Source organism: Callionymus lyra, chromosome 6, assembly GCF_982586985.1.
Source record: "Callionymus lyra chromosome 6, fCalLyr1.hap1.1, whole genome shotgun sequence".
Lineage (NCBI taxonomy): Eukaryota > Metazoa > Chordata > Actinopteri > Syngnathiformes > Callionymidae > Callionymus > Callionymus lyra.
The window spans coordinates 20266858-20292752 of NC_141823.1; the positions used below are offsets into that span (position 1 = coordinate 20266858).

The 25895-nt window shown below is 40.5% G+C and overlaps 1 protein-coding gene across 1 annotated transcript; it reads right to left on the reverse strand.

Moving 5' to 3' along the window:
- Positions 1-74: 74 nt before the first annotated feature.
- On the reverse strand, positions 75-25562 carry erbb2 (erb-b2 receptor tyrosine kinase 2). Its single transcript, XM_087794111.1, has 27 exons — positions 25311-25562; positions 15421-15572; positions 15131-15311; positions 14916-15056; positions 14774-14839; positions 14596-14711; positions 13136-13277; positions 12892-13020; positions 12626-12767; positions 12343-12416; positions 12143-12233; positions 11165-11367; positions 10845-10974; positions 9861-9951; positions 8845-8999; positions 8721-8768; positions 7777-7915; positions 7574-7696; positions 7401-7499; positions 7150-7335; positions 6922-7077; positions 5753-5828; positions 5522-5668; positions 5315-5412; positions 5061-5252; positions 3734-4121; positions 75-2553 (listed from the first exon to the last, which is right to left on the reverse strand). Exons 1-27 carry the CDS (start codon positions 25381-25383, stop codon positions 2189-2191), a joined length of 3903 nt encoding a protein of 1300 aa, XP_087650237.1. The 5' UTR covers positions 25384-25562; the 3' UTR covers positions 75-2188.
- Between the last annotated feature and the right edge of the window lie 333 nt (positions 25563-25895).

The following is a 25895-nucleotide window of genomic DNA, read 5'->3' on the forward strand; positions in this document are numbered from 1 at the left end:
AGTATTTCATCCACTATAGACTAAACAAGTCATATCAGCAGTTGTGTTACTTGGAAAATAAATAATCATAACTCTTGTTTTTACTGCTAAATTTATTTTTTAAAACAACACACGGTAACAAATGCAACAATTCCTTTTTTAAACAAATGGCAGTTTCTTCATAAAGTAGTTCCCTGTTTTTTTTAATTTCCCTCCATCGTTCTGTACAGTTTACATGAATCACATTAGCTACCAGGATGCTTTATTTACACACACACGTGTACAAGTAGTATTCCACAATAAGTCTACTTTTATAACATGAGTCATCGTTTAGCTTTTTAAAAACTGTCAACTCACAGCATCTGGCTCACTTTTATACATACACAAAAAACAAAAAACTGAGATAAGATTGTGAGGAACCTCCGTTTTATATGTCTGATGATGTTCAATTTAGAGGAAATCAAAGTGTTCATTTACACTCTGTCTTTGTAAAATAGATCTACAATGTTATTATAAAAGATAGACTTATCGTTCACGACAACAGACGTGTAAAAAACCAACAGAAAACACTTTCTTCAAAATGTAGATTCTTTCTTTATAACCTTCAGAACACTCAGGTTAGTGAACAGTTCCCGCTCTTGTTTTATTTTATGTGCCCTTATGACATGTACAGATATTTAAGCAGCATATTCAATGCAGGCTGTGACATCATCAATGTTTTTATTTGTTTCATTTAAAGCTCAGGTCAGGATTGGCTAGAATTTTAAATAAATTGTACTTTATTGTAAAGCTCATCTTTACCACTATTTTAAATTGTACTTTTATTGGCACTTTCTTATGCACGCAAACAACCACAAATACAAAAATACATTGAACTTTTGATTTGGCCAAAATGACATTTCTCTTTTATACTGAAGGGTTAAAACGATAAAAAGCAATTTCACTCAAAAAAAACAACATTAGTACTTAAAAGCAGAATGTATTAAAATATAAAGTCGGTTTACTATAGTTGACAACCCGTATGAGGACATGATCATTTCAGAATAAAAGCTGCAGAGCGTCCCGAGGACGGTTGAGAAACATCCATTCGCACAGTAATGTCGGACGACACAAGGAAGTGATTATTATTCAGCTTAATCTCTAAAGTCATTCGGGTCCCTGTGTCCTCCCTTGATGACCTCACTCCTGACACCAGTTAAAATGTCCGAGGACGCCGTCAATGATTGACTGGGACGTCAGCGCCCTGCTTTCCATGGAATTTGATCGGCGCTGATTATCGGAGCTCGAACAACACGGCGTTTGTTTCCTGCAGTGAGACTCTGAGTCGCAGTCGTGTTGACAAACAAAGGTAGATGCAGTTTGCGGTTTGCAAGTCACTGTTTCGACACCAGGATGGAATGAACCACTACGTTCTTCTGCACTGAAAGGACCAAGAGTCCGGTGATGAACCAGATGACGACACTTTATAAAAAGAAAATATCAAAAACAGCTGCGTCTTCTTCATAATAACTGAAATAAATTTCCATGGAAAGTTTCCTCCTCAGTGTAAACTTAAACACTTTTTTTATATAATCGTCATCTTGGCCAAGAACTCTGCCGACTCACATGGTACCGTAAAGAATGTGCGGCGCTCTCAGCGAGCACATACATCAGAACCCAAACAATGCCTCTGTCTTCTGCATACAGGGCGTCTTTCTTCCGGGGAAGCACGTCTTCGGGGGCCAGATGGTGCTGCTGGTCCGCCGGGGGGACAAAATGGCATTGAGTGTGTTGGTGACCCCCATCAGGTCGCCAGCGAGTGCCCAGAATACTAAGCATCGTCTTCAATCTCTGGGTCAATGTGCTCTCTATGAGACGGGAGCGTCTCACATCATCAGGGCGCCAGAGAAGGAGGACCGAGGGACGGACAGAGACGTCCTCCTCTCGGGGGGGCTTTAAAACAAGAGATATTAAGGGGAAACTGTCCAAAAGATGAAATCAGCATACAAGGATCCAGTCCAGTGTTGATTGAAGAGGTTTTTTCTTCTTGTACCGTGGTGTGTGTTCTTGTGTACAGAAGTGTTCACAGTCGTGAGAAGATTGTGCGACACAAGCCAAGAAGGCCAGACCTCCCCCCCGCCCACACCCCCCCCCCGTGTTTAACGTCCTCAGTGCAACACAACCAGAAACTTTTTTCTCCAGTTTCCGGTTTTAACCTCCAGTCTTCGCCTCAGGTTTTCCCGCTCCAGGTGTCCACCAGCCCCAGGTACTCCGGGTTCTCCGCCGTGGGCGTCACGAACCCGTTCACGTGCCGCGGCGCCGCTCCGTTCACCTCCGGCTCGCCGGTGCCGTTCGGCATCATCCCCGACCCGGCTTTGGATTTGGCCACAAGGTCCAGGTAGTAGGGATTGTCGAACGCGGGAGAAGTGGAACCTTTGGTGGTCAGAGGGACCAAGTAACCCGGGTTCTCCACGCTTTGACCGGGACTCAGGCCGTTGGGGAGACGTCGGTCCACTTTGGATATTTTACGGGGTAGTGTTGTCGGACGCTCCGGGCCTGATGTCCTCGAACTCTGCATCTCCTGATTGACGTACTCTGAGAAGAAAAGAACGATGACCATCAAACACTTTTTTATTTTAAGAATAATTTAATTATTATTAATTATAATTATATTAATAATAATTATAATATTTTTTATTATTAATGATGCAGATCAGATATAAAAAATATACTTTTTTATCATGGCATGATTAAAACTATCCTAACTTACAACAACTGTTTTATTTATTTTTTTAATTAAGTTTATTTTGTTTAAAAGTTGCTCATAAGGCTTTTTTCACAACATTTTTAAGAAAAGAAAATATATTGTTATACGTCTCAAAAATTAATTTTTTCAAAGATAATATTAATCCTTATATTTTAAAACATTCTTAGAGTACACAGCAAACAAAAGATGGTACAGCAAGTTTCATAATAGCTCAATTGAACACAGTTGAATTGAAACACAGCAGTGAAGTTCTCTACACCACCAAGTGTTGAATCCTTCAAAAGACTTGTGGATCCTGATGGTAATCGGGAACATGAAAATGTAAACTACTGTTTGATGACCTCATGGACATTTCCTGAGAATTCTATTGAATCTGGGAATTACTTTTTGAGTTATTTTTCAGACAAACAACAAACATTCATGTTTACTAAATAAATACATGGCAAATAAACAATCCTGATGTCTATCTAATCCATTTATTCTAGTGACTTTAATACGATCAATGGATTCACTATCAGACCAAAGTAATGAGTAAATTCTGATGATGTCCAAACTTTTTTGGAAAAGGGCGACAATTGATGATGTGAATAAAAAAACGAATGCGAGTAAACAGTGACATCATACCAAGAGTAATCCTATTCAGAAGTTCAAAGTAAGAAGCGTCTGTATCTTCATCTGGTTTAGCATAAAACCGAGATATTCCTCTCGGACAAATGCAATTGTCATTTAAAAACTTTGTGTGATATCTGTGAGTTTAATGTTAAGAGTATTTTACTGTGTTTTTAATCTTCTCTCGTTGAATAATGTAGTTAATAAAGGAGACTAAGGGCCGCCGGAAATCTGCTCAAGGGGCTGCAAATGGCCCCCAGGCCTGGTCCACATAGAACCTTGAAGTCATTTCTTATAATAATAATAATAATCTCTATTTATATAGCACCTTTCTAGACCAGGGTCACAAAGCGCTTTGACAGCCATTCACACATGCTGATATTAAAAAGCTGGACTCACCTGGCAAGCCGTGATTATGATTCGTAGCGTGATTTCTTCTGGGCAACGAATGATGCAGGTGAGAGGGGTGAGCGAAACCATTGGGCCCGTCTGTCTCCAGGTCCCCCTGACTCCCGTTGGGGTAGGTCGGGTCCTGGCAGTAGCGTCCGGGGCTAGCCGGGGGGAGCGGGTCCTCCGGGGATCCGTCCAGAAAGACGGAGTCGGACTGGCCTCCGGCGGAGGGGCTGCGGATGAGAGCCGGGTACTGAGGAGTCCACATGCCGTTGGAGGCGCTCGCTCCGACGGGTAAGGTGGGGTACTGGCTGCGAGGCAGCGTGCTCAGGGAGGAGTAGAGGCTGCGAGGACCCCCCGAGATGGAAGGATCCACGTCCAGGCCCTGATCTCTGCTCTGCTCCAATGTGCGGGAGAAAAACAAGAATTGATCAGATAAATAAATACAAGATTTAATATGACTCATAATAATAAATAATCAGGCAGAAATCAATGACATATAATGGAAGAACTTAAATAGGTTGGTAACATTTGGAAAAAAAAGAGACACATGTGGCCCTTCAGCTGTATACATGTGGCCCTCATGTCTTTAGAGTAAAACTACAAAGCTGAAAATTAAGAAAGTGTAACCTTTTTTAACATATACTTAATGAAATTATTCAATATTGTATTAACTCTACATAGAGTTAAAAGCTTTTAAAAAACGAAATTTCTTATTTGTCAATTGAAAGGAAATAAAATAAATATATAATTTAATAAAGTTTATTTTATATTTAGACATTGAGTCCCCCAATTCCACTGGGAGTGAGGTAATAATAGTGAGCATAGAAAAGAGAATACAATTATTTAATATACAATAAAAATTAATCTATAACGTTCACTATATAGATAGTTATAATTCATCCATCAATTTTACATTTATTGGTAGATATTTTTGCACGGAAAAAAAAACTTTTGACTGCTCAATGTGGATACTTAAGTGAGGATTCGATATCTATCGTAAAGTTCTTAATTTTTATGTTCTTTCTTTGTGTTGACGTTCCCTGACTTCAGGCATATAACACGAGCCCTTAAAAGATCTAATTACACACTCATGTATAACACACTCAATGAAAAAATAGACTTTGTTCCCTTTAAAACCTCTTGGCTGAACTTTCAAAACTTCTCCCGATGCAAATGAACTTAGACGTTATGACACCAAGCAGCAAGAATGTAAAAGTGTTTGTCGAGGTGTCACTAAAGGCTGCGGCGCAGCTGGATAGACAAAGGAGACGTTGAGCAACAACAGAGCCGGTGTGCGTCACACCTACGACACAAACAATAAAATGACACTGACTCTGTACGACTGGTGTCTGGACGGCCCGTTGGACTGAGCGCCGTCCGCTTGACTCCGGGGCAGCATGTTGGGCTGAGGCACCAGGTACTTCTCGGCGTCCAGCAGCTCCCTCATGTTGTTGCCCTCCTCCTCCAGGAGCATGCGGAAGAACTGGCTGTCCACCGGGTTGGCCATGCTCATCTGCTCGTCGTTCTGCAAACAACCCAGGTTTAGCTCAGCGTGCACGTGCACGAGCGAATGTGCACGATCATCACCTGGATGACCACGAATCGAGGCGGGTCTCTGGCCATCAGCGAGAATTCGTTCACCAGGTTCTTGAATCTGGGACGGCTGTCTGGGTCGATCATCCAACCTGCCAATCACAGAGGGGAACTTACAGAAGCAGCAGCTACTGATGCGTATATTTGACAGAATTGATTTGAATAAATAAAAAGGTTGAACTTTGAAAAGCCGCCACTGACATTTGACCATGATCATGTAGACCTCGATGGTGCAGATGATGGGCTGCGGGAGTCGCTCTCCTCCTTCCAGAACCTCCGGGATGTCCCTGGCTGGGATCATGTCGTACGGTTTGGCTCCGAACGTCATGAGCTCCCACACCGTCACCCCTGCGAAGGGAGATTAGATCCAAAATATGATCACAATATGCATCAAAAATGTGACGTGTTCGTATATATTCGACAAAGACCAACCGTAGCTCCAGACGTCACTCTGGTGAGTGAACTTCCTGTGCAGAATAGATTCTAACGCCATCCACTTTATCGGTACCTGAAAAAGAAACAAGATATTAAATAAACATAGACAGTAAACTCCCATGATTATTTTCTTCACGCTCCTCTATTTAGTGACAGCTGATTGGTTGCCACAATACTATTCTTAAATAAACAGCTGTGATTAGTAAGCTGGGCGGCAAAGCATTATGGGAGCCCTTCTGTTCAAATCATTTGCAAGATGTTGGCGGGGTCCGAGATGCTTGAAGTAAATAGACCTTCGTCATGTTGTAACTACATTTTAACACAACGATCATCGTACTGCGATCACGCTGTCGTTCAGGTTCCTCCAGTCACGATCTGAACTTTAACCTGGAGTACTTCTTCTTGACGGACTTCATGGTTAATTCCATCAACACCATTCAGAAGGAGGAAATACATTTTCAGTTTTCAAATTAAGAGCATTGAGTCTGACGTTATTATTTATTAATTTTACCGTTTTTTTAAGTACAAATTATGATTCTTACCAAGTTAATATGTATCAGATAATTCAAAAGTTTAAGACGAGATAAATCAACATTTTCTTCGAGTTTAGATTCTAGAGGATGTAGACCAGACGGCCCACACACGGCCCCCTGACTCATCTATGTGGCCCGCATGAACTTAAAATAATACTATAAAATTGGCAGTTTATGAATGTATAAAATCGGTTTCCATCCTTTGCATTACTAGTTCAACCATTCATATTTTTCCCTGCTATTGAGCTATTTGAATATTTTTTTTCCGGTCTTAATGTTATTTCTTTGTCATGCAATTTTGTGCTTATATTTTCCTAAAGAATTTCCTTTTTCTCCTTTTTTTTGCCTTTTATTTTATGGGTTTTTGTTTTATACTTTTCATAGTGCTTTTATAATATTCTTCTTAATAAAATATATATTAAATAATAATAATAATAAATTAATAAAATGAAATTAACACATGAGAACACCGGTTTAGCATTTGATATATTATACTTTACTTTTACCTCAGCCCTGGGTCCACACATCACAATAGAACAGAGAAAAATAAAATGTTCAAGTACACACTAAATGTAGTTATCAGAACGTAACCCACTGAAATAAATGAGGAACCAACATTTATTACTTCCTCACCTTCCCTCCATCCGCGTGGTATTCAGTTTCATCGATGTCCAGCAAGCGGGCCAGACCGAAGTCTGTGATCTTCACGTGATTCGGGTTCTTCACGAGGACGTTACGAGCGGCCAGGTCTCTGTGGACGAGGCGCACCTCCTCCAGGTAACTCATCCCCTGCACGAACACAAACACATCTGTCACCACAGATCAAATCACTCGTTCCTGAGAAGACTCGGGAGTACATACTTTCGCAATCTGGACACACCAGTTGAGCAGGAACTGGGAGCCGATGCGGTCCTTGTTTTCGCGCACGTAGTCGAGGAGGCAGCCGTACGGCATCAGCTGAGTGACCAGCTGCACCGTGGAGGTCAGACAGATCCCCAGTAGGCGACACACGTAAGGACTGGCCACACCCGCCATCACAAACGCTTCCTGGACACACACAACCAGGGTTACACATGATGCTAAGCTAGCAAACAAATCAACAACAAACTTACGTCTAGAATCTCTTTATTAGCCTTCGGTGACGTGTTTTCTCTCAAAACCTTGATGGCAACAGGAATTTTAACCATTTCTCCATCCGGTGCCCAGACGCCCTAAAGACGTGATCATACGATGAGCGAACGTTTGAAGAGAGACGTAAACACTAATCAGTTTGCAACCGACATACCTTGTACACGGTACCAAACGCCCCGGCTCCCAGAACCCTCAACTTCTTCAGCTCCGTTTCCTTCAGGATCCTCATCTGAGCTTTATTGGGCGACGCACCACTGGGCGTGAGCGGCTCCACCAGCTGTGCAACCCGGAGGAGAGAATCATTAAAGTCCTAGATCTACAGTCTCCTTCTCTAAAGCATCCCAACGACATTCCCACCTCGTGCTCCTGCAGGATCCTCCTCATGGTCTCCTTCCTCTTCAGCTTCTTCTGCCTCTTCAGGTAGAAGACCAGCAGGGCCAGCAGGATGAAGAAGAGTGCCACTCCTCCGACAGCTGCTGCAATAGTGGTGCCAGGTCTACAAAAAAGAGCAACGTTAGTCCTCGCTCACATATGAATATTCACTAGTGTCTTTAAAAACAGTTGTTGGATTAAAAATTATCATACACTATACGTATACGCCATACTTAAATTAATGCTAAAAGATAATCAAAATATAAAGTATAAATTACTAGCTTCATCTAAGAGCTTAAACGTTTGAATACACATTCACAAACAACATTTCACTCAGACTGACACACTGTTTTCAAGACAAGCTTGGAACAGAATTAGAGAAATGACACCGGTTATTCAAACGTCTGTTTGTCTGCCTTTTCACACCTGGGGTCGTGGATCAAAGAGCGAAGCGGGACACACCCAGGAGGGGGGGGCTGGAAGACGGAAGATTCCACCCAAGCAAGAGGGCAATTTAGGAATTTCTCAGCGGGTGATCAAGACACAGGAACCATGAAAGAGCCATTTGCCCCGGAAGAGACGACCCCAGGGGCGGGAAATTTGCCTTAAATATAGCTATATTTCTATAGTTCGAGACCGTTTCTCCCGGAGCTATTGATGTTTAAAGTCGCCGGCAGAAAGCGCGTCCGATCGATCGTAAAGCTTGTATTTTGTTTGACTTGAAGCGGCGAATAAATGACCAGTGACACTCTGCATTGACCATTTATCTCCACAAAGCGAAGTATTAAGACCCGGAAGTGACGGCGTGTTGGAGCGACCGGAACGGACTCCTTCTTTGTCCGTTTTACAGCCATTTTTCGGTGTTTTGATCTCTCATGGGTTTGAACGTGCAAGCAAGACTCTTGGTCAAGATCTCCATGTGGACTCACCCAGTCTTAGTATGGACGGGACAGCCTCGTTCATCCATCTGAGTGCAGCTACAGACACAAACATGAGGTGTGATTTGGGTTTTCATTTGAAAGTTTTGCTGCTGGTGTTTGTGTTGTGACTCACAATAGAGTACAGTTGGTGTTACAAGGCAGGCAGTGTCCTGTGGCGTTGCTGTACTTCCACACAGTCTGCTGGTCCTCTTTCACACCACTGGGACAATGATCCACACAGGAGCCCCCATCCTTGAATTTCAGACACTCGGTGCACTGGTCTGCACCCTGGAGAGAAAGTCATGTAACACTTTGTTGACTTAGTGCATCAGAGTACATGAATCAGATTTACCCTCATGGCATGAGAAGTGTCAATGTTTACATCTGTCATCCAGAAACTACTGTCGCTCAAAAGAGTTTTCCCACATTTACATATCCTTCTTAAAATTGACTACAAAAACAACTGTCATACAGTACAAGTACACATAAACTAACACTAAATAAAACTATAAAACACAATAATGCTTTGTTATTTTGAAATGATAAAATATCTTTAAGAAATTAAATAAAAGGTGGAAACAACCAACTTATTTGCAAATTATAATGACTCCTACTATCTTATTAAATGTTTAGTATTTCATTCGTTATTATTATTTTATATAGATACGCTAGCGAACTGTGGCTTCAGAGCCATCTTGATGAACCTCCTGCAGTTTAGAGAGGACATTTTGGAGAAGAAAATAATAATAATGTGAACAAATATTACCAATTTTATTGATAGTCAGTGATGTTTTAAATGTATTTTTTTTTTGTCAATCAAAAATGTCAGTGTAGTGCAGTGATTTTGTTCTGTTTGTACACAGTTTTTACACAGTTATTATCCCGTAGAATCTATTAAATTGATTTTGCAGCCCTGAGTGAGTGTAAAGTTGACGATGGTCCTTAATGGTTCAATATACAACAAATTGCCATTGTCATTTTACATTATGAAATTAAATTCAATAATATCAATTATTCATCTCTCTTTTGTCTCAATCTCAAGTTAACTAGTGTGTAAAATATCTTATTATTTGAGCGCAGCATTCTAGACTCGAGAATCTACTTGTAAGATCTCCACACAAGAATGCCAAAAGCGCCCCAATATCTTACCCGACCATGACACGAGACGGAACCGTTGAGAGGTCGACACTCGGCATGACAGGCCACACATAGAGATCCGTCTTCGTACTCACGCACAGACCTGCAAACACAGAAGGAATGTTACACAGCATCCCATAATGTCGCCCCTGGCATTAGTTTGAAGGATGTGACATTGCCAGGACACTCATTGATAGAAAGTGGGGCATTGATCACCTTTTTTTTTACATGATTATGATCATTTTATGGTTTAAAAGACTAAAATCCAATGTGAAAAACACAATTATGTGTAGTTGATATGTAACTATTGACCATTAGTCAAGCAGTCACACTTTACTTCACTCACACAGAAGATGGTTTCAACTGAACTGTTAATTATTACTAGACGGGAGATTTTTACAGGTAACTGCTGGTGAAAGAAAAGTCCCTTTGAGGTCAGAATTCTTTAGGGGAAATGAGGTCGTACATATTTTACTATTAGCTGTGATTTGGCTGCCTGTTTGGCTATTATACATATTCTCTAGAAATTGGGACCTCTCCGGTACAGTGTGAAAAGCAAAGTCCTTCAAAATAAAAGCGTTTTTTTTTCAAGGCAAACGTCTGTCACCCACTGAAAACATCTACACGACCAACATTTTCTCAAATAAAGTAGCTCATAAGGACATGTTTATCTTTAGAAGCTATTGATTGAACCCAAAACGTTCTAGCATAATTTGTTTCTTAAGGGCTGGAAACATCTTAATGATCTTTTTTGAAATTTTAAAAAATCAGTTTTACAATTATGGGAAGTCTCTTAGGTTGTGCCAAAAAAATGGCCTCTTTATAGTTCAACATAGCAACATGAACATTAATCTTTTAGTTTTATTTTGAGTTAATCATCTGGCAGGTCGCATACATTTCTCTGGCGGACTGTATTTGAGTTTTATTTTTGATGTACCAAAAATCAATTCGCTTATAACGGCTGATCATCCATGTGACCCCAGCCATCATTCTCACCCCTCATAGACGTCACACTGCTCCACACACTCAGTTCCACGTTGAAAAGTCTTGCAGGACACACACTGACTGGGCCCCGGACCCCAACAGCCCCCCTTACATAGAGGGTGACACACATTCCCCTCTGCCTCTGAAATTAGACATAGATCCTCATCAACACACAAGTCAGGACATGGAAATGCATCGTCTTATGGGAAATGTAGCCAAGAGAATAAAAGTCAAACAAAAATCATCGTTATCACTTTAACTTTATCCATCAAATATTGGGTGATATATCATTTGGTCGCTCCATTGGTCACCTACGAGCAGAAATGACTTACCACAGACTTGGGGCGCCCTGTTGTGGTTGACGATATAGTGGGGACCTTGCGTGGGGTGCAGAAGGGTGTTCCAGGGCAGTGAGTTAGTGTAGCACAGCTGGGAATTGTTGTGCAACAGGATCAGTCCTCCGCTGATGCTCCGCAGAGAACGCAACCCGAGAGACTCAATGTGAAGATTCTGGATGGCAAGTGAAAATACTCCCCTAAAAATAGACAGTGAAGAGTGACATCATTAGCCACTATCATTACAAGCTTTCCTTCAGTATTGCAAGCCATTTCTTGGTTGACTAATACAATAATGTATATATTATGGCTGCATACGCATCATGGCAGGAGGTTTCATGGAACTTAATCAGAAGTTAATACGACCTAGTTACAGAGACTTGTTTCTGGCTCCTTAGTGTACGAATAGTGTACCTGAAAGTCTCTCAGTACTTCATATGAAAACACTATCTCTGACCCACTGATGGTGGGTGGTCACAACGTAGTGACAAATATCATCAAAATTCTAGAACTAGAGAGTTCTCCTACATAAGTTATATGTTAAAATTAACCAATCGTTAAAGAAAATATTATTAATGTCAATTACATTCTTCTTCTTTTTTCAGAATATATATTCTATTATATTTTTATTTTGACTGAAGCTAAAAGTTGATGTTGCACTTACACCATTTCTGCAAACATGCTAAAATACAAACGTAGCTAAACTACTTATTGAACTGAAGTACTAATAAACTACCATCTAAAGTACTACTCCATAAAGTTTACGAAGTCCACAACCAGACAAATCAGAAACATGAAGGATAAAAACTTGGTAAAGTAATAATATAGTTGCTACAAAGAAGGAGCTATAGATATAATTAGCTAGAACTTAGGCTAAAGTGCTTGTTTGGGATCACTGTTTATTATCTTGGGTGTTAGCAAACATGTGCATAGCTCTGTAAAAATAATGATTGAGTTTAAAAAAAACAGTTTTACTTGTATAGCATCCGTCCTCGGATGACCTTGAGGTTCTCAAACACTGCTAGGTCAGTCCAATTGGCTGGCCAGGCATCAATGTACAAATAACCTGCAACGTGAATAATCAAATTACTCTCCATCACTACAGCCATCAGGAATCATGTATCATAGACTTGGGTATTTTTCCAGGAATTTGGATAAAGGATCATCCAATATACCTGTGATCTCCTCCAGATTATTGAAGGCATTGAGCTGCTCCGGTGTCAGGCCCGAGGTGTTGGTTGTTTGGTCCCTGAACAATGAAGGAAATGAGGCATATTCATGTCAAATATCTTTTTGGCAATGAAAACATACAATTGAATTTACATCCCAATTATCTAATAGTGTTAATATCAAATAATAGTATAAATAAAATATAAAGTATTTCCCTGTTTTTATCTCCATTTTTTCAGATTGAATTAAACAAGTTTCCTTGTTTTTTTTCCCATGTACTTTGCTTACCCGGTAAAGCTCTGTGGGAGGAAGGCAAGACTCCCGATGATCTTACTGCAGGTGTTGAAGTTGTCCACGTTTGCTGATGTTACCATAGTACTGCCATGGTAGTCTGTGATCCCGAGGTTGTCTTTGCCCAGACCGTAGCACACTAGAGTGAGAAAGTAGGAAAGCAAAATAGAAGTCATGCATTTTCAGTGACAATTTTACCAAAGACTGGAAACTGTGTTAAAATACTTTTGGTTAAATTTCAATGGCATATTTAAGTAACTCACCTTTGGGACAATTGCCTTCACACTTTTCACATTTCTGTGTCTCTTCTCCGTCAGGTTGAGTGATGATCACTTCCTGGTTAGCTTTAGGACAGACCAGAGTACACGCCACATCCATAGCTAGGTAGTTGTCTAAAAGAGAGAGGGACATATTTATGTCTAGTGCTAGGAGTTCACCTGACAAACATGATTCATTCGAGTGCTACAACAGGACACTCCACCATCCAGCTGGACGATAAGCACTCACAAGGACACGTCTTGACACAGGTTGCTCCGAAGCTGAACTTCTTATTTGGGTTTAGTTTGGTGTGGAAGGAGACAGTGTCGTAGATGGTTAGTGGAGGACAACCTCCTTTACACACTCCGCTGTCGTTGAAGTGACGACAAGCCTGCAGGAATAAAACAAAAACATATTGACAAAATCAATTTACCACAATGCAAACGCTAAAATCGAGTGGCTTGGTGACGGTGTCTTGAAATCTGTTCTTGTTTTAAGATTATTTCCAGTTTCATTTCTGTGTCTGGGCAGTGAGGGGCGGTGCTAAAGACTTTAGACTTCTAGTCGGTTACTCAAAAAGGTGAGCCAAATCTCAATCGAGCTACTCACCAACATAAAACACAGCTAACAAGCTATTGTCAAATCATTAGAAAACACGTATAATTTTATTTAAAGCAGCAGAAGAATAGTCCTGAGTACATTTCTTGCTGTATTTTTGGCGAGGGTTGGTCTGACTTTGTACCCTAAGATACTAGAATGAGTGCTCATGGCTCACTTTCACTTGTTATGCTGAGCCCGGGTCAGCAGGTTCGAACACCACTGAGCAAATAACATGATAATAGGACTGTTAGTAGCGTCATTTATAAACACAAAGATGTATGTCTATTTATGGAGTAGTTGCATGGAGATTCAGTTTTACGAAAATACAAGATAAAACACCAAATGAGGCACAAGGGGGTCCTGTGCCTGCTCTGACCAAAAGATACAGTTGTAACAAAATTAGTTGTTTTTTTTCTGCCCCCTCCTTCCTGCTGGCTCCACAGGTTGAGGTCGTTGTCACTGTACTACTACTAAATATTTACATTAGAAAATGTGCTTAAGCCCCGCCCACTGAAAACACTTATTTACCATAACCACACTAACTATAATGTGATCGGTTAAAACATCTAGGTTTGTCACCACGCATCATCATTTCAGTCTCCACTTAAAAGGGACTTGTTGTATAATCAAAGCTGGGTGTGATTACAGCTGGCTGCAGGAGGAGTGAAGCCATTATTTAGTCATAATGAACGCTCTCATAACCTCTCGTTTGTTGAGATTTCATACGGCGGAGAACTTTATAAAGTAATAACTTCAAAACATGGTGATGATGAGAGACTTGCTGTATCTTGAAGAAGACTTCAAAATGCAAGTTATTTTCCCTCTAAGCCTCACTATAATCCTTTAGAAAGTCTTTATAAAATTGTTGACATTTATAAGCTATAATCCTTATCTTACCTTGAACTATTTAAGTGTCACAATATCCACATGAACATTAATCTACATTGATTTGAGCAGACCCTGGGGTGGGCCACAGGAAACTACTTGGCGGCAGAGATGAGGTCCCGGGGCCAAATTTATGACGCTTGTGACATAAACTACTTAACAGTCACACCCTGTCATCAGCTAAAGCCATATTAGCACAAATGGAAAACAAGGGCTGGGCCTACCAGACAGTCAGAGTCCTTGGGTCCAGTACATCCAGCAGCACACTGTTTGTGGCAGCAGTCGTTTGGAAGAGGACCTTTACACCTCCGACAGCTAGCACCACAGCTGATGCGGGTCACTTTGGGGAAAGACGAAAAAGGTCATCATGATGTTACGATGTTGGAGACAGTTTTCACTTACGTGTCTGGCAGTCTTCAGGACTCTCTCCCCAGCATCTCTTCTGGCATTTGGAGGAGCAGCTCGGGCCTGAATAACAACATCAAAGGTGTGCTATATGTGAGATCACCTGCCGTGTTTTCGGTATTTTGTCCAGGTGACTCACAGTTGGCCGCTCGAGACTGCAGTTGATGATGTATCCCGTGATCGTTCTTCTCATCCAAGGTGTCTCTCCAAACAATGTTCCAAGGGTCTGGAAAGCACAGCTGCTGGTTTCCCCAGATGTAAACCCCGCCGATCAGGATCTCTGTATCGAAACACACGTTAGATATTCATTCCATACCTTCTCGGTTACTGGGTCGTTGTCTAATGCTGTCTGACCTGTGAGGCTGCGCAGCCACAGAGTCCTGAGTCCCTGACCCTTCAGGGTATTATCCATGACAGCCAGGGCATAGCTGCCGTTGTAGAGCTGGCTACCCCTGATGATGCGGAGGTTCTTCAAGGGTATCAAACCAACTGACACGTGGGCCACCAGAACATATCCGTGGACCTCAACAATACCCTGAGCAAAACACAGAAACACATTAAATAAATATCTTTGAATTATTCTCTCTCCATTCTACAAGTTATTCTGTCCGTTTTAACTTCAAAAAAACATTCATGTCACACACCTCGAGGAAGGTAAGGTCAGGTTGTCCGTGAAGGTGAGTGATCTCCAGGTTGCCATGGACGACCTGGCAGCCGGTGTAGAGCAGCCTCAGTGTCTCGTAGTGGTTCTCAAGGCTGGAGGGCAGATCCAGTTTCATGTCTGTGCCCAGGCATACTACGAAATACAAACAACATAAATTAGACTCTTCAGTCAACATATCTTTCCCCCCGGTGCTACCATGATCGCCAACAAGACATCAGCATGATACTTATTTATATTTACTGTGTCTCAAATATTTGGGTTACCCTGGAGTTATTACGGCTGCTGGTACTATCCTAGCTCCAGGTTTATTTATTTTTTATAACGTCCCTGAGCAGGACACTTAACTTGGCCTGCTCCTGATGTTTGAGCTTCAGTCTTCTCCCATGACCGCTTTTAATTCAGTTTCCTGTTAAATGTGTGGTCAGTTAATTGCGATGCGAGGTAAATGTTTGCTCGGGTTAATGTGGTCGGTCATGGGAAAAGTGAAAAGGAGACAAAGTTAGCCAACCAGTTGTTAAAGTGAGCTCATTACAGGTAGAGGACTATGTTTGTAGAACATACAGGTATATTGTTATCATATTGCGTATAACCCCCCGAAAAGTACTCAAATTCTCCCACACCCACTCAAAAAAGTAATACAAGCTGAAGGCAATGTTGATGCATCTTTTTGTATACATATCTTATGTTAATAAGTCATTTAAAAGTTGATTAATTTGAGTTTTTTGTTGAATAAATGTTGTCAAAACTGTTCATCTCATTCTTAGAAGAAGCAAGAAACTTAACATGAACCATAGAAAGATTCTGCTGGTGGTCCGGGGATAGAGAACTGGGTCACAATATCCAGTTGGCATTTGATTTAAAGGTTCTCAATTTACAGAGTAATTAGTTGAATAACATTAGTAAAATGTATTTGATCTATTAATGTTTTTCAAGGTTTTGGGGTCAACCTGTATAAGTATGAGATTCAAAGGTTGTCATTTCTTGCTTTTTAAAGTATTGTTTCCCTGAAAGATGTTCTGGTGTTCTGGTAAATAGTAATTTGACATAATACTGCCATAACCTACAAAAAAACCTTCATGATAGTTATGAACATATGACATGAATCAAATTGTGTTGTTTGACTGGAAGTCAATTATTCAAATCCTTATTCAAATGTTCTAAACTTTGAGTTTTTATATTTTACTGTGGCTTGATAACCTAATTCAAAGGAATTGTTTCTTTATATTATCCCTCTTTTTAAGTCACAAATTCATAATTATATTTTTAACTTTTAGTCCATATTAATTATGAAAATGTTTTTTTGCAAATCAGATATTTAAAAACTTGTAAACATATCAACGTGTATAAAGTTGGTGAGACATTCCTCTCTATTTTCTCCTCTGAATACATTATATCACAATGAACTCTCAGCAAGCTTGTATTTCAAGTTGAACAAACTAACCAGCGGGTGAAATCAAAGATCCAAACAACAGGTTGTATCTGAGAGATTCTACAGTTGCGATTGCTTTCTGTTTACAACGAAGAAAATAGGTCAACATTAAAATACACATATATGTAGATCCCTGTCGCTCACATCAACATGTGTTATTAAGAATGTATACATGTCACTGGAACCAGAAGCCGTGGACCTCACTTGGACCATCTCACAGAAGGAATGGAGAGCATTTGCTTTGGTGAGTGAAATTGTTTGAGCGCCTGTCTTTCAACCACAGATGGCGGTCAGGACTGGCATATTCTCGTACGTCACCTTATCACCAGCAGACTTTAGATGCATCACCTTGACTGCCGAATTGAAACTCTCAAGGAAAGATGAACTTTGATGAGTGAATTATCATCTCAAAGTCGCACAGGTTTTACAGCATCGTCGCCACCGAGGCTTTCAGGTCGTACAACGTTAGACTCAGGTCGGACAGCGTCGGGATTAAAGGGGGTTCTCACACACATAGCTCTCATGCTTGAGCAGACCGTCACGCAGCAGTCGGACCCTCCTCCTCCGAGGTTATAAATGACTTCCTCTGGCTTCTATCCAACAGCCTTCCGATAGTCAGCCCACTTCTCCTGATATAGGCCACCCCTCTGCAGCTATCTCTGTCCACGCTCGGATCGACTCATACCCTTGACGCGAGAAGGGGGTTTTTAATGAGACCCCGGGGAGTCATCGGTGGTCTTGAACCTTTAGAGACATTCCAGGCGAGAGCCTTTTTTTTTTTCAGGTGCAACTGTCCGTCAGCAAACTTTAAACCGTTCCATCAGCAAGCGTCTGATGAAGAGCGACAAAAATACACACCGGCACATCGTCGAATATCAAATCAAACGTCTCTGATGTCTTCATGGAAACATCTTTTCTGTGCCGAGCAACATAACGTGTCCAAGGCTTCATAAAAGGTGATATTGAGAGATAAAAAGCGGTTCCTTGGAAAGTCAAACAGACAACAGCTGGGAGTGAAGGGTAGACGTCCTTCATCTCCGTCCCCTCATATTTGCCCTCTAAAGCTAACAATGCTAGAGAACAACCATCTCAACATAACTTCTCTGTGTCAGTGCCTTTTTTATGTATTTTTTCAGTAAAGAACCTGCTCATTTTCTTACTGACGGTTCCTGTCAGTCGACCGTCTGTTACCCAACTCTTCCTGTGTCAATTCACAGGAATGTGTGTCTTTGCATGCCTTAAATATGTCGCACTCGAAGGTGCTTCATTTGCCAGAGGGGGACCTGACCAGTTTCTGAGATCTTGTTCCGAGAAGAGTCGCTGAACTCTGTCCTCGCCGGGTCAGTAAAAGATCCCTGTGTGCGGCAGGTTGTCCTGATGAACTCTGAACTCATCCATCATCCAGTTCTAACAAGAATCCATCTTTACGGCATAACTCGCTCATGACATAACATGAACTACTACAGTGACGCTCTTTATGGAATTTGGGATTTAAAGAAGGATTTTTTTTTATTCTTTTGATCACAATTATAAACTGTTAAGTCGGGGTGTGTATTGGCTTATAATCTGTAAAACAATATGTAACACGATACAGTAACAACGATACGACATATTGAGATACTTTAGGAAGAAGGATATATTTGTAGTATTGTTTGAGTACTTGACGCTGGCGTTTAGGAATCTACAGACCACATGAATCTTGATGTAAGCAATAAATGCTTTTATTTGTTTTAAAACAAAATAAACCAAAAATGTAAACATATTTAAAAGCTGCTGGAGTCGACTGTATCCTCTTGTCCTCAGTCATCGTGGGATTTCATTGTTCCTTTAGATACAGAGACAATGACTGTCGCCAGCAACAGGCCGGGAATTTAATAAATTGCAAAATAGAAATGAACAAAAACGGCTTATAAAATTACAAAGCAGCATGTTAATTGTAAACATTATCTTTTTTATTTAATTTTATACACACTTCATTGAAATATAAAAGAGATAAAGAGAAAATAAAATATTTTTAAATCAATACAGTGCTTTTGAAAATGCAATTTTTGTCATATTCAAGTGTTTTGATTTTTCTTACACCTCTACTGTTCAGTGAATTAAGATCTAGAAAAAGTATTTTTGATCATGCATCATGAGGAAAACACCGATTGACAATTGTTGAGGTCAGCGTCTCTACATTTGTTGACGCGTCGGACGGTTGAAGGCGGAAGAAGCGGCAGCAACGTGGCCTCGGCGTTCAAAAGGGCAGCAGGCTGTTGTTGTTGTTGCTGTGTTGACTCTATGGAAGTACCAGCCTGAAGCCACACCTGCAGTGGACCTGTGCCAGCTCACACTGGGAGAGTGAGTGTGTTTACCAGCCAGTGTGTACCCGGTGACCAGAGCATGACGGCCGTGAAAATGAATCCGTGTGGAACAGTCAACAAACACCGCGGCCTTTCATGAAGCGCTAACAATCCCATGTTACCCTCGTCGTTCACTCAACTACTCGCACCCAGGGCCGGGTTTAGACAGGCATGTATGAGGGGGCAGCCACAAATCTTGAGGGGGAATTGTGCTTTTACTTACTTACTTACATGTAAGTTTGAGGGGGCACAACATTTATTTGAGGGGGCCAGGCCCCCTCTTGCCCCTTCCTAGACCCGGCCCTGCTCGCACCTATAGGTTATTAACAGAATTTCAAGTTCAACTGCTTTAATCCTCGAAACATATCTTAGACAAACTTTGAGTTTATCCCTGAACACATTTTCTTGCGCTTCACAACGTGGCAGAAGAAGAGAGAACAGGTATTGCTCAACAGACAAGCCAAACAGGATTCACACTGCGGTGCAGCTTCAGGTTCTCCTGCCCTCAGTCCTCCAGTCACACAGTCACTTCAGTGGCTCTTACGAATCCTCTCGTCGGACGCATGAATTCAAGAAGATTTGTAGTTATCTTCACCTCATGTATCACAATGGACATCAATGACAACCATTCTGGAGCTATTAATGACAAAAGTTGTGTTACACGGTTCTGTGGAATCAGAAAGAAATATGTTACATACTGTACCTACATACTACAAATGTATTAAAACTTAAACTTAAATTCAGCAGTTTCTTTTTCTTTTCTCTTACGATACCTTTGTGATATTCAACATCTGTGTACAGTTTGTTTGTTTTTCAAATCTAACTTAATTGTATTATACTTCTTGTATGGTGTGTATCTTAATAAAGTGTGTATTAAATCAAATGTTTAACAAGTAACGAGCAAATATTCACAGCGTTTGTACATTTATATGTCGCAATTGAACTTCTACAGCTAAACTAACAATGAAATCCTGCGATGAGCACGAGAGGATACAGTCAACTCCAACAGCTTTCAAAGCTAATTTTGTAGAACATTTTTGTTTCAGAACAAATGAAAGCAGATATGACTTTGTCAACACCAGAGTCAAGTACTCCAACAATACTTCAAATAAATCCTTGTTCCTACAGTATCCTTATATATTACAATATATTGTATGGGGCCCTGGTATCGTGATATGCATTGGATCACCAGATTTTTGTCAATCCACACACATAGATACAACATCCTATTACAAAAATGATAGAAAATATAGACAGAGTCACAGTGTATCTACTAATATATGTTTTTTTTTATTATTCTGCTTCTTTCACTTCATCTTAAACTTCATCATCAAGTTGCAAAGATCGACTTCTGTGGATGAAGATGTGAATTTCGGTTTAGACTCGTACGAGGAGATGATAAAACTCTGTATCACAGTTTGTTTTTGTTGCTCTACTTGAATAAGTGGTTGTTTTGACTAAAGACTAGCAAGAAGCTTGTATCATTTACATGTTGTAGAATTAGAATTCAAACAAGAATCAGATTCAATCAAACAGAATAAAGAGAGTAGAGCGTAGTATTTCTGTTCCTGTGGTCGCTGAGAAGTCTGACACAAAGAAAACAATAATAATTATATTCTCTATTATTATAACCCCACGAAACCGCCTCCGTATATATCATTACTCAACAATGCCTCCTGACAGTGACGAAAGATTCCTTAAACAGATAGAAGGAAATGCAGGTGGACTTCCTTGAAGCGAGAGCCGTGAAGGTTGCACGGAGTCTAGACTGGTGAATCACAGCGGGCCTGCAACATAAGCCAACTCTTAATCACTTCACAGTGAGTTTCACTCGCCAGATTGTGACACGAGCACGAACTCCACTCACACTTCAACACACACACACACTCGATGAGGTTTCTACAGAAGTTTGGATCTTCCCACAAACACAGCTGTGGTTTTTAACCACTAACCTTTGGAATTATACACTTGTCGGCCGCAGGAAGGCCGTGTGTGTGTGTGTGTGTGTGTGTGCATGAGTGTGTGTGTGCGCATGAGAGATAAAGACGACGGCGACGATCGCTGCCACACTGACGCTTCGCATTTTCACACTGTGGACTTAAGTGCACCGACCTGTTCTCTGCAACAATGCAACAATTTATTTTCAAGCCTGTGACAACTGGCTCAGTGTCTGAGCGGCAGAAACAATCTTCGATGACGTACGAGGTCGACAGTCAACAGTCAAGTTCGCTCGACCGTCCTTCAACAACAAATGCTTTTTAACCAGCGCGTCGATAAACACTCAACTGCTCAATCTGTCCGTTTAAATTCTGACATGTGAGGCTTTTAAAACATGGTATACTTATTGATCTTCAGAGTACAAATTGAGAGGGAATCGATAAACATGTCATCAGCAAACACTCGTACACAAATAATCCATCAGCGTCCGTGTCTTGCTGGAGAGGCTGAGATGAATGTCCATCACTATATTGTTCCCTATCTTTGAGAAACCACACTGAGGGGTTCTGGATGAATGTGTCCGAGGAGAGCCAGACATGACAAACCAAGAGAATGTTCTCCACGGGATGAAAGGTTAAGGCAAGTCAGCTGCAAAGGAACAGGCATCTCATAAAAATGTCAGCTGGGTCGACGAAACCGGCGCCTTATTTGTCTGGTGCGTTTCAAAACTCTCAATGGAAACCATGTTTTATAAATAAGTATTTCAGTGCCCTCATAAAATTGTGGTTGAATTTCACTCTTAGTTTTTTTAAAGCTGTTGTTTTTGTTACATTTCATTTGTTTTTTAATTATTGTTTTCAATGATTTTGTTTTTTTAATAATTGAAATAATTTCAAAATTAATTATATATTTTTCCACATAAAGTTTGAATTCAATGTTTTTATTTGAAACCATTTGAGTTCAATTAAAAAACATTTTATAAATGGTATAATAGTGAAACTAATACAAATTAAACTTCTCAATATATAAATGATTAAATTCAATTATTTAGAAAAGAAAATCTATGTTAAAAGAACAATACAAACAAACATTTACATTTTTAAATTAAATACTCTGATCTATTTCAATAATTATGTTACATGAGACGCTTGTTACCTTTTTGTTAGTCATGGTCACTTTTGAACCAGATCTTCATATAATACATTATAACCATGATGCTCCTGACATTGTAATGTGCTTTTTTTAATAAAAGTACAATTTCTTATATAAAAAAAATCATAATTGATGTCTGTCCCACAATAAATTAAATCCAACCAGTGATTTAAAGAGTAGTATTGTATATAAATCTGATTTACTCTCAGCCAATGAAAAGGATGAGATGGGGTAGAAAATAAACAATGAAAGTAAAATTATCAGGATTATAAAGTGAAGTACAGTAAATGTACAATGTGCTCCCATAGCTGGATGATTACAGTACTAGCAACTGTAAACCCTTGTAACCTACAATTACATAATAGCAAACATATCATTTCAAATTTCAAGAAACTGAATCACAATAAAATGATGACAGAATATGAGTTCATGTCTGCAAAAGGGAATTCCTTAATAAATGTTAAGGTCTCAATATTCTTCGGTGTTTCGTACAATGACTAGTAATATCCTCCTGACACTTTCTGGGCCAATTTAGTTTGGCATCGATGGCCGGAGAAAAAAGGGAAACGAAGCACACTCTGACAAATATGTTACACCTAGGTTATGTTAAGTCAAAGTGAAAGTGTGAATAGAAATAACTGTAGACAGTCAGGACTTGTAGGACGTGTGGCACAGTGGGTTGGTCCTGACAACAAGCCAGTAACCATCACAAACTTCATCACTTTGAGAGTAACAAAACAGATGTGTCGTGCTCACGTGCAGTGTTATTTAACACTTTCAGACTGACTTTCAATTGTGTACGAGTTTTATTTTTGTTCTTTGGGTTTATATCCTTAACACACTTGACAATGGCGGCAAACTTTCTGACAACATCGGAACTATGTGCGTTTTTCACGACAAACATTTCCTAGTTATACCCAACCATCATGATGCTACGTTTTTAGTGTGAACTCAATTCTGTCCACTAAATGACAATATTAATTAATTTGTATACTTTATGACATGATGATAATTAATTACATTGATAGTTTAAGAGTACAACATTGAATTAATAAACACCATATAATTAATCAATGATGTTTTTCAGTTGAATCATAGCTGCTTTATAGACTCATACAGTTTGTAAGCTGCGTCACACTAGAGTTCAGGAAATACAGCCAGTCTACAAAATACACAGATTTTGTCACTAAATATTTATCTTCATAGCAAAAGATTACAACGGCTTTTTATTTACAGGACGGCAACATATCGTACAACCAACCATCTTTTGAGATTCATGCCATATCGTCAGATTATTGTCCATACACAGCCCAAGCAAATATGTTGTGAAAATCTTGAGTTTTAGTTTCAAAGACGTTCTTTTGCCAAATAGAAGTTTCTTTACGAAAAATTACTTTTGACTGAATTTTAATCCATGTTGAACGGAGACGTTTAGTCCGAAGCGAACTCGAAACACAAACTAGAACATGAGTTTGAACTTCCACGCTGACCACCAGTTTATTACAATGTGGACAAACATATGAATGTGTCTTGTATCGAAAAAAAAAAAAGTATAAATATAGAATCATTTTAATGTAACTGCACATTGTCCTTTTAAAATAAACTGAACTGAACTGAACGTTAGCCAAGCAGTTTTCGTAGTATGTACAATGAAACATTTGTTTTTATACCAAGACGAGGTTATACAGTTGTGTAGTGGTTAGCGCTACTTCCTCACAGTAAGAATGTTGTGGGTTCACTTCCTACTGTTTTTTCTTACGTTCTCCCAGAGCTTTCATCGTGGTTTACTCCAGTTTCCTCCTACTGTCCAAATACATACAGAGGTTGATTGAGCACTTAGATAATAAGCAAGTCATTTTTATTTATATAGCGCTTTTCCAGACCAGGGTCACAAAGCGCTTAAACAATCAAAACAATATTCAATGAAATATAAACTTTAAAGGTCAAGACACATAAGACAAACACAGGAGTTCCAGAAAATCAAGGATAAGCCTGAACAAATAAAAGTGTCTTAAGGTTTCTTGAAGGAGTCAGTAGATCATCAAACACAGAGGGAGGAAGATCGTTCCAAAGCTTAGGAGCAACTAGTCCTGAACCGTGTGCGAGGAACCATCAGTAGATTCTGATCCACAGACCTCAGAGCCCGAGCTGGGGTGTAAGGCTGGATCAGATCAGTGATGTAAGGAGGAGTCTGACCATGAATAGATCTAAAAGTAAGACCCAGAATTTTAAAGTTGATCCTGAAAGAAACTGGCAGCCAGTGAAGAATTTTAAGGATCGGGGAAATGTGAGTTCTTCTACTAGAGCGAGTCAGATAGACTCTAGACCAGGAATAAGTAGAGAATGGCGCAGTTTTACATCTCTTTCAAACTGCTATTAAAAGTATTAAAAGTACCACCAGAACGGTAAAGGTTCAGGTTGAATTTGAGAGAGAGAAAGACAAGTTTAAACCTTAAGTTCCTGCTTCAGAACCACTGGTGGAGAGAACATGAAGATGCTCTAAAAAGTGTGTCATGAGCGAGCAGGAGTCTGGCCTGAACTCAAGCCCCCCCACTGTGACAGAGTCCCCACTGTGAGACAATGTCCTCCATAGAAGCTGCAGTGAATAATTGACATCGTCATGATCCTTCAACACAAAACACACTCTTGTTGTTGTTGTTGTTGTTTATGCGTGTAGACTCTTCAGGCTGCAGAGCAGGTTCTAGAGTCCAGACTCCAATACTTGTTTAGGGGCCACAACAGAACTTGTCTTGGAAGTTGCAACAAAAGAGAGTTCTGGTGGGTCCGGTCGAGACCCGGCTCAGCGAGTAAAGTGACAGGTGGGATTTTTTTTTTTTTTTTCCCTTCCGTCAGACTCGAGCCCTCAGACCCCCGGGAGTCACGACCACTTTGACGGGCGAAAAAAAACACCCGCTTCTGTGACCCTCAAGTAGTTCTTGAAGTCTTAAACAGCACCGTGTGTTTGGACTTAGAAGCCTCGCAAAAGTGAAGTGAAAGTCAACCCACCTTCTCGTCCCAGAGCGCCCGTCGCTCCGAGCAGCACGGCCCCGACTAACAGCAAACTTCTCACCGCCTCCATCTGCAGCGACCACCCGCCTCTAGTCCATGGTGGGAGCCTCTGTCCTGTCGTCGCTACTTCCGCTGGAGAACCGAGGTTTTGGACTTGTTTTGGGTTTTTTTTTAAATCCAAAGTTTTGGAGTCGCGGCTCGTTCAGGTTTCAGTGACTTCCTCCCTGGAATGCCGTGTCTGTTGGTAGTAAAGCGTGACCGCGCACAGCGGCGGAGGCGCGTGCCCGTGAAGGCCAGAGCGGGGAGTGGCAGCGCGAGCGTGAACCCGCCTCTCTCTCGCCCCGAATCTCAGCGCCGCATTCGAATGGAGCGGAGGGAGTGGAGAGTGAAGTAACACGCCTGTGACAGGGTTATTACCGTGGATTAGACGAGCACCCGGATTATAAAAACATTGTATGGTGACCTTATTAAGTTGGAAAAAAGATATAAACACTATTACAATACATTACACTGGGATAATCTTAAGAAGATTCACCAGGATTATACTTGTAAAAAGCAATTTTAAAAAAGTGCCAAATTGAG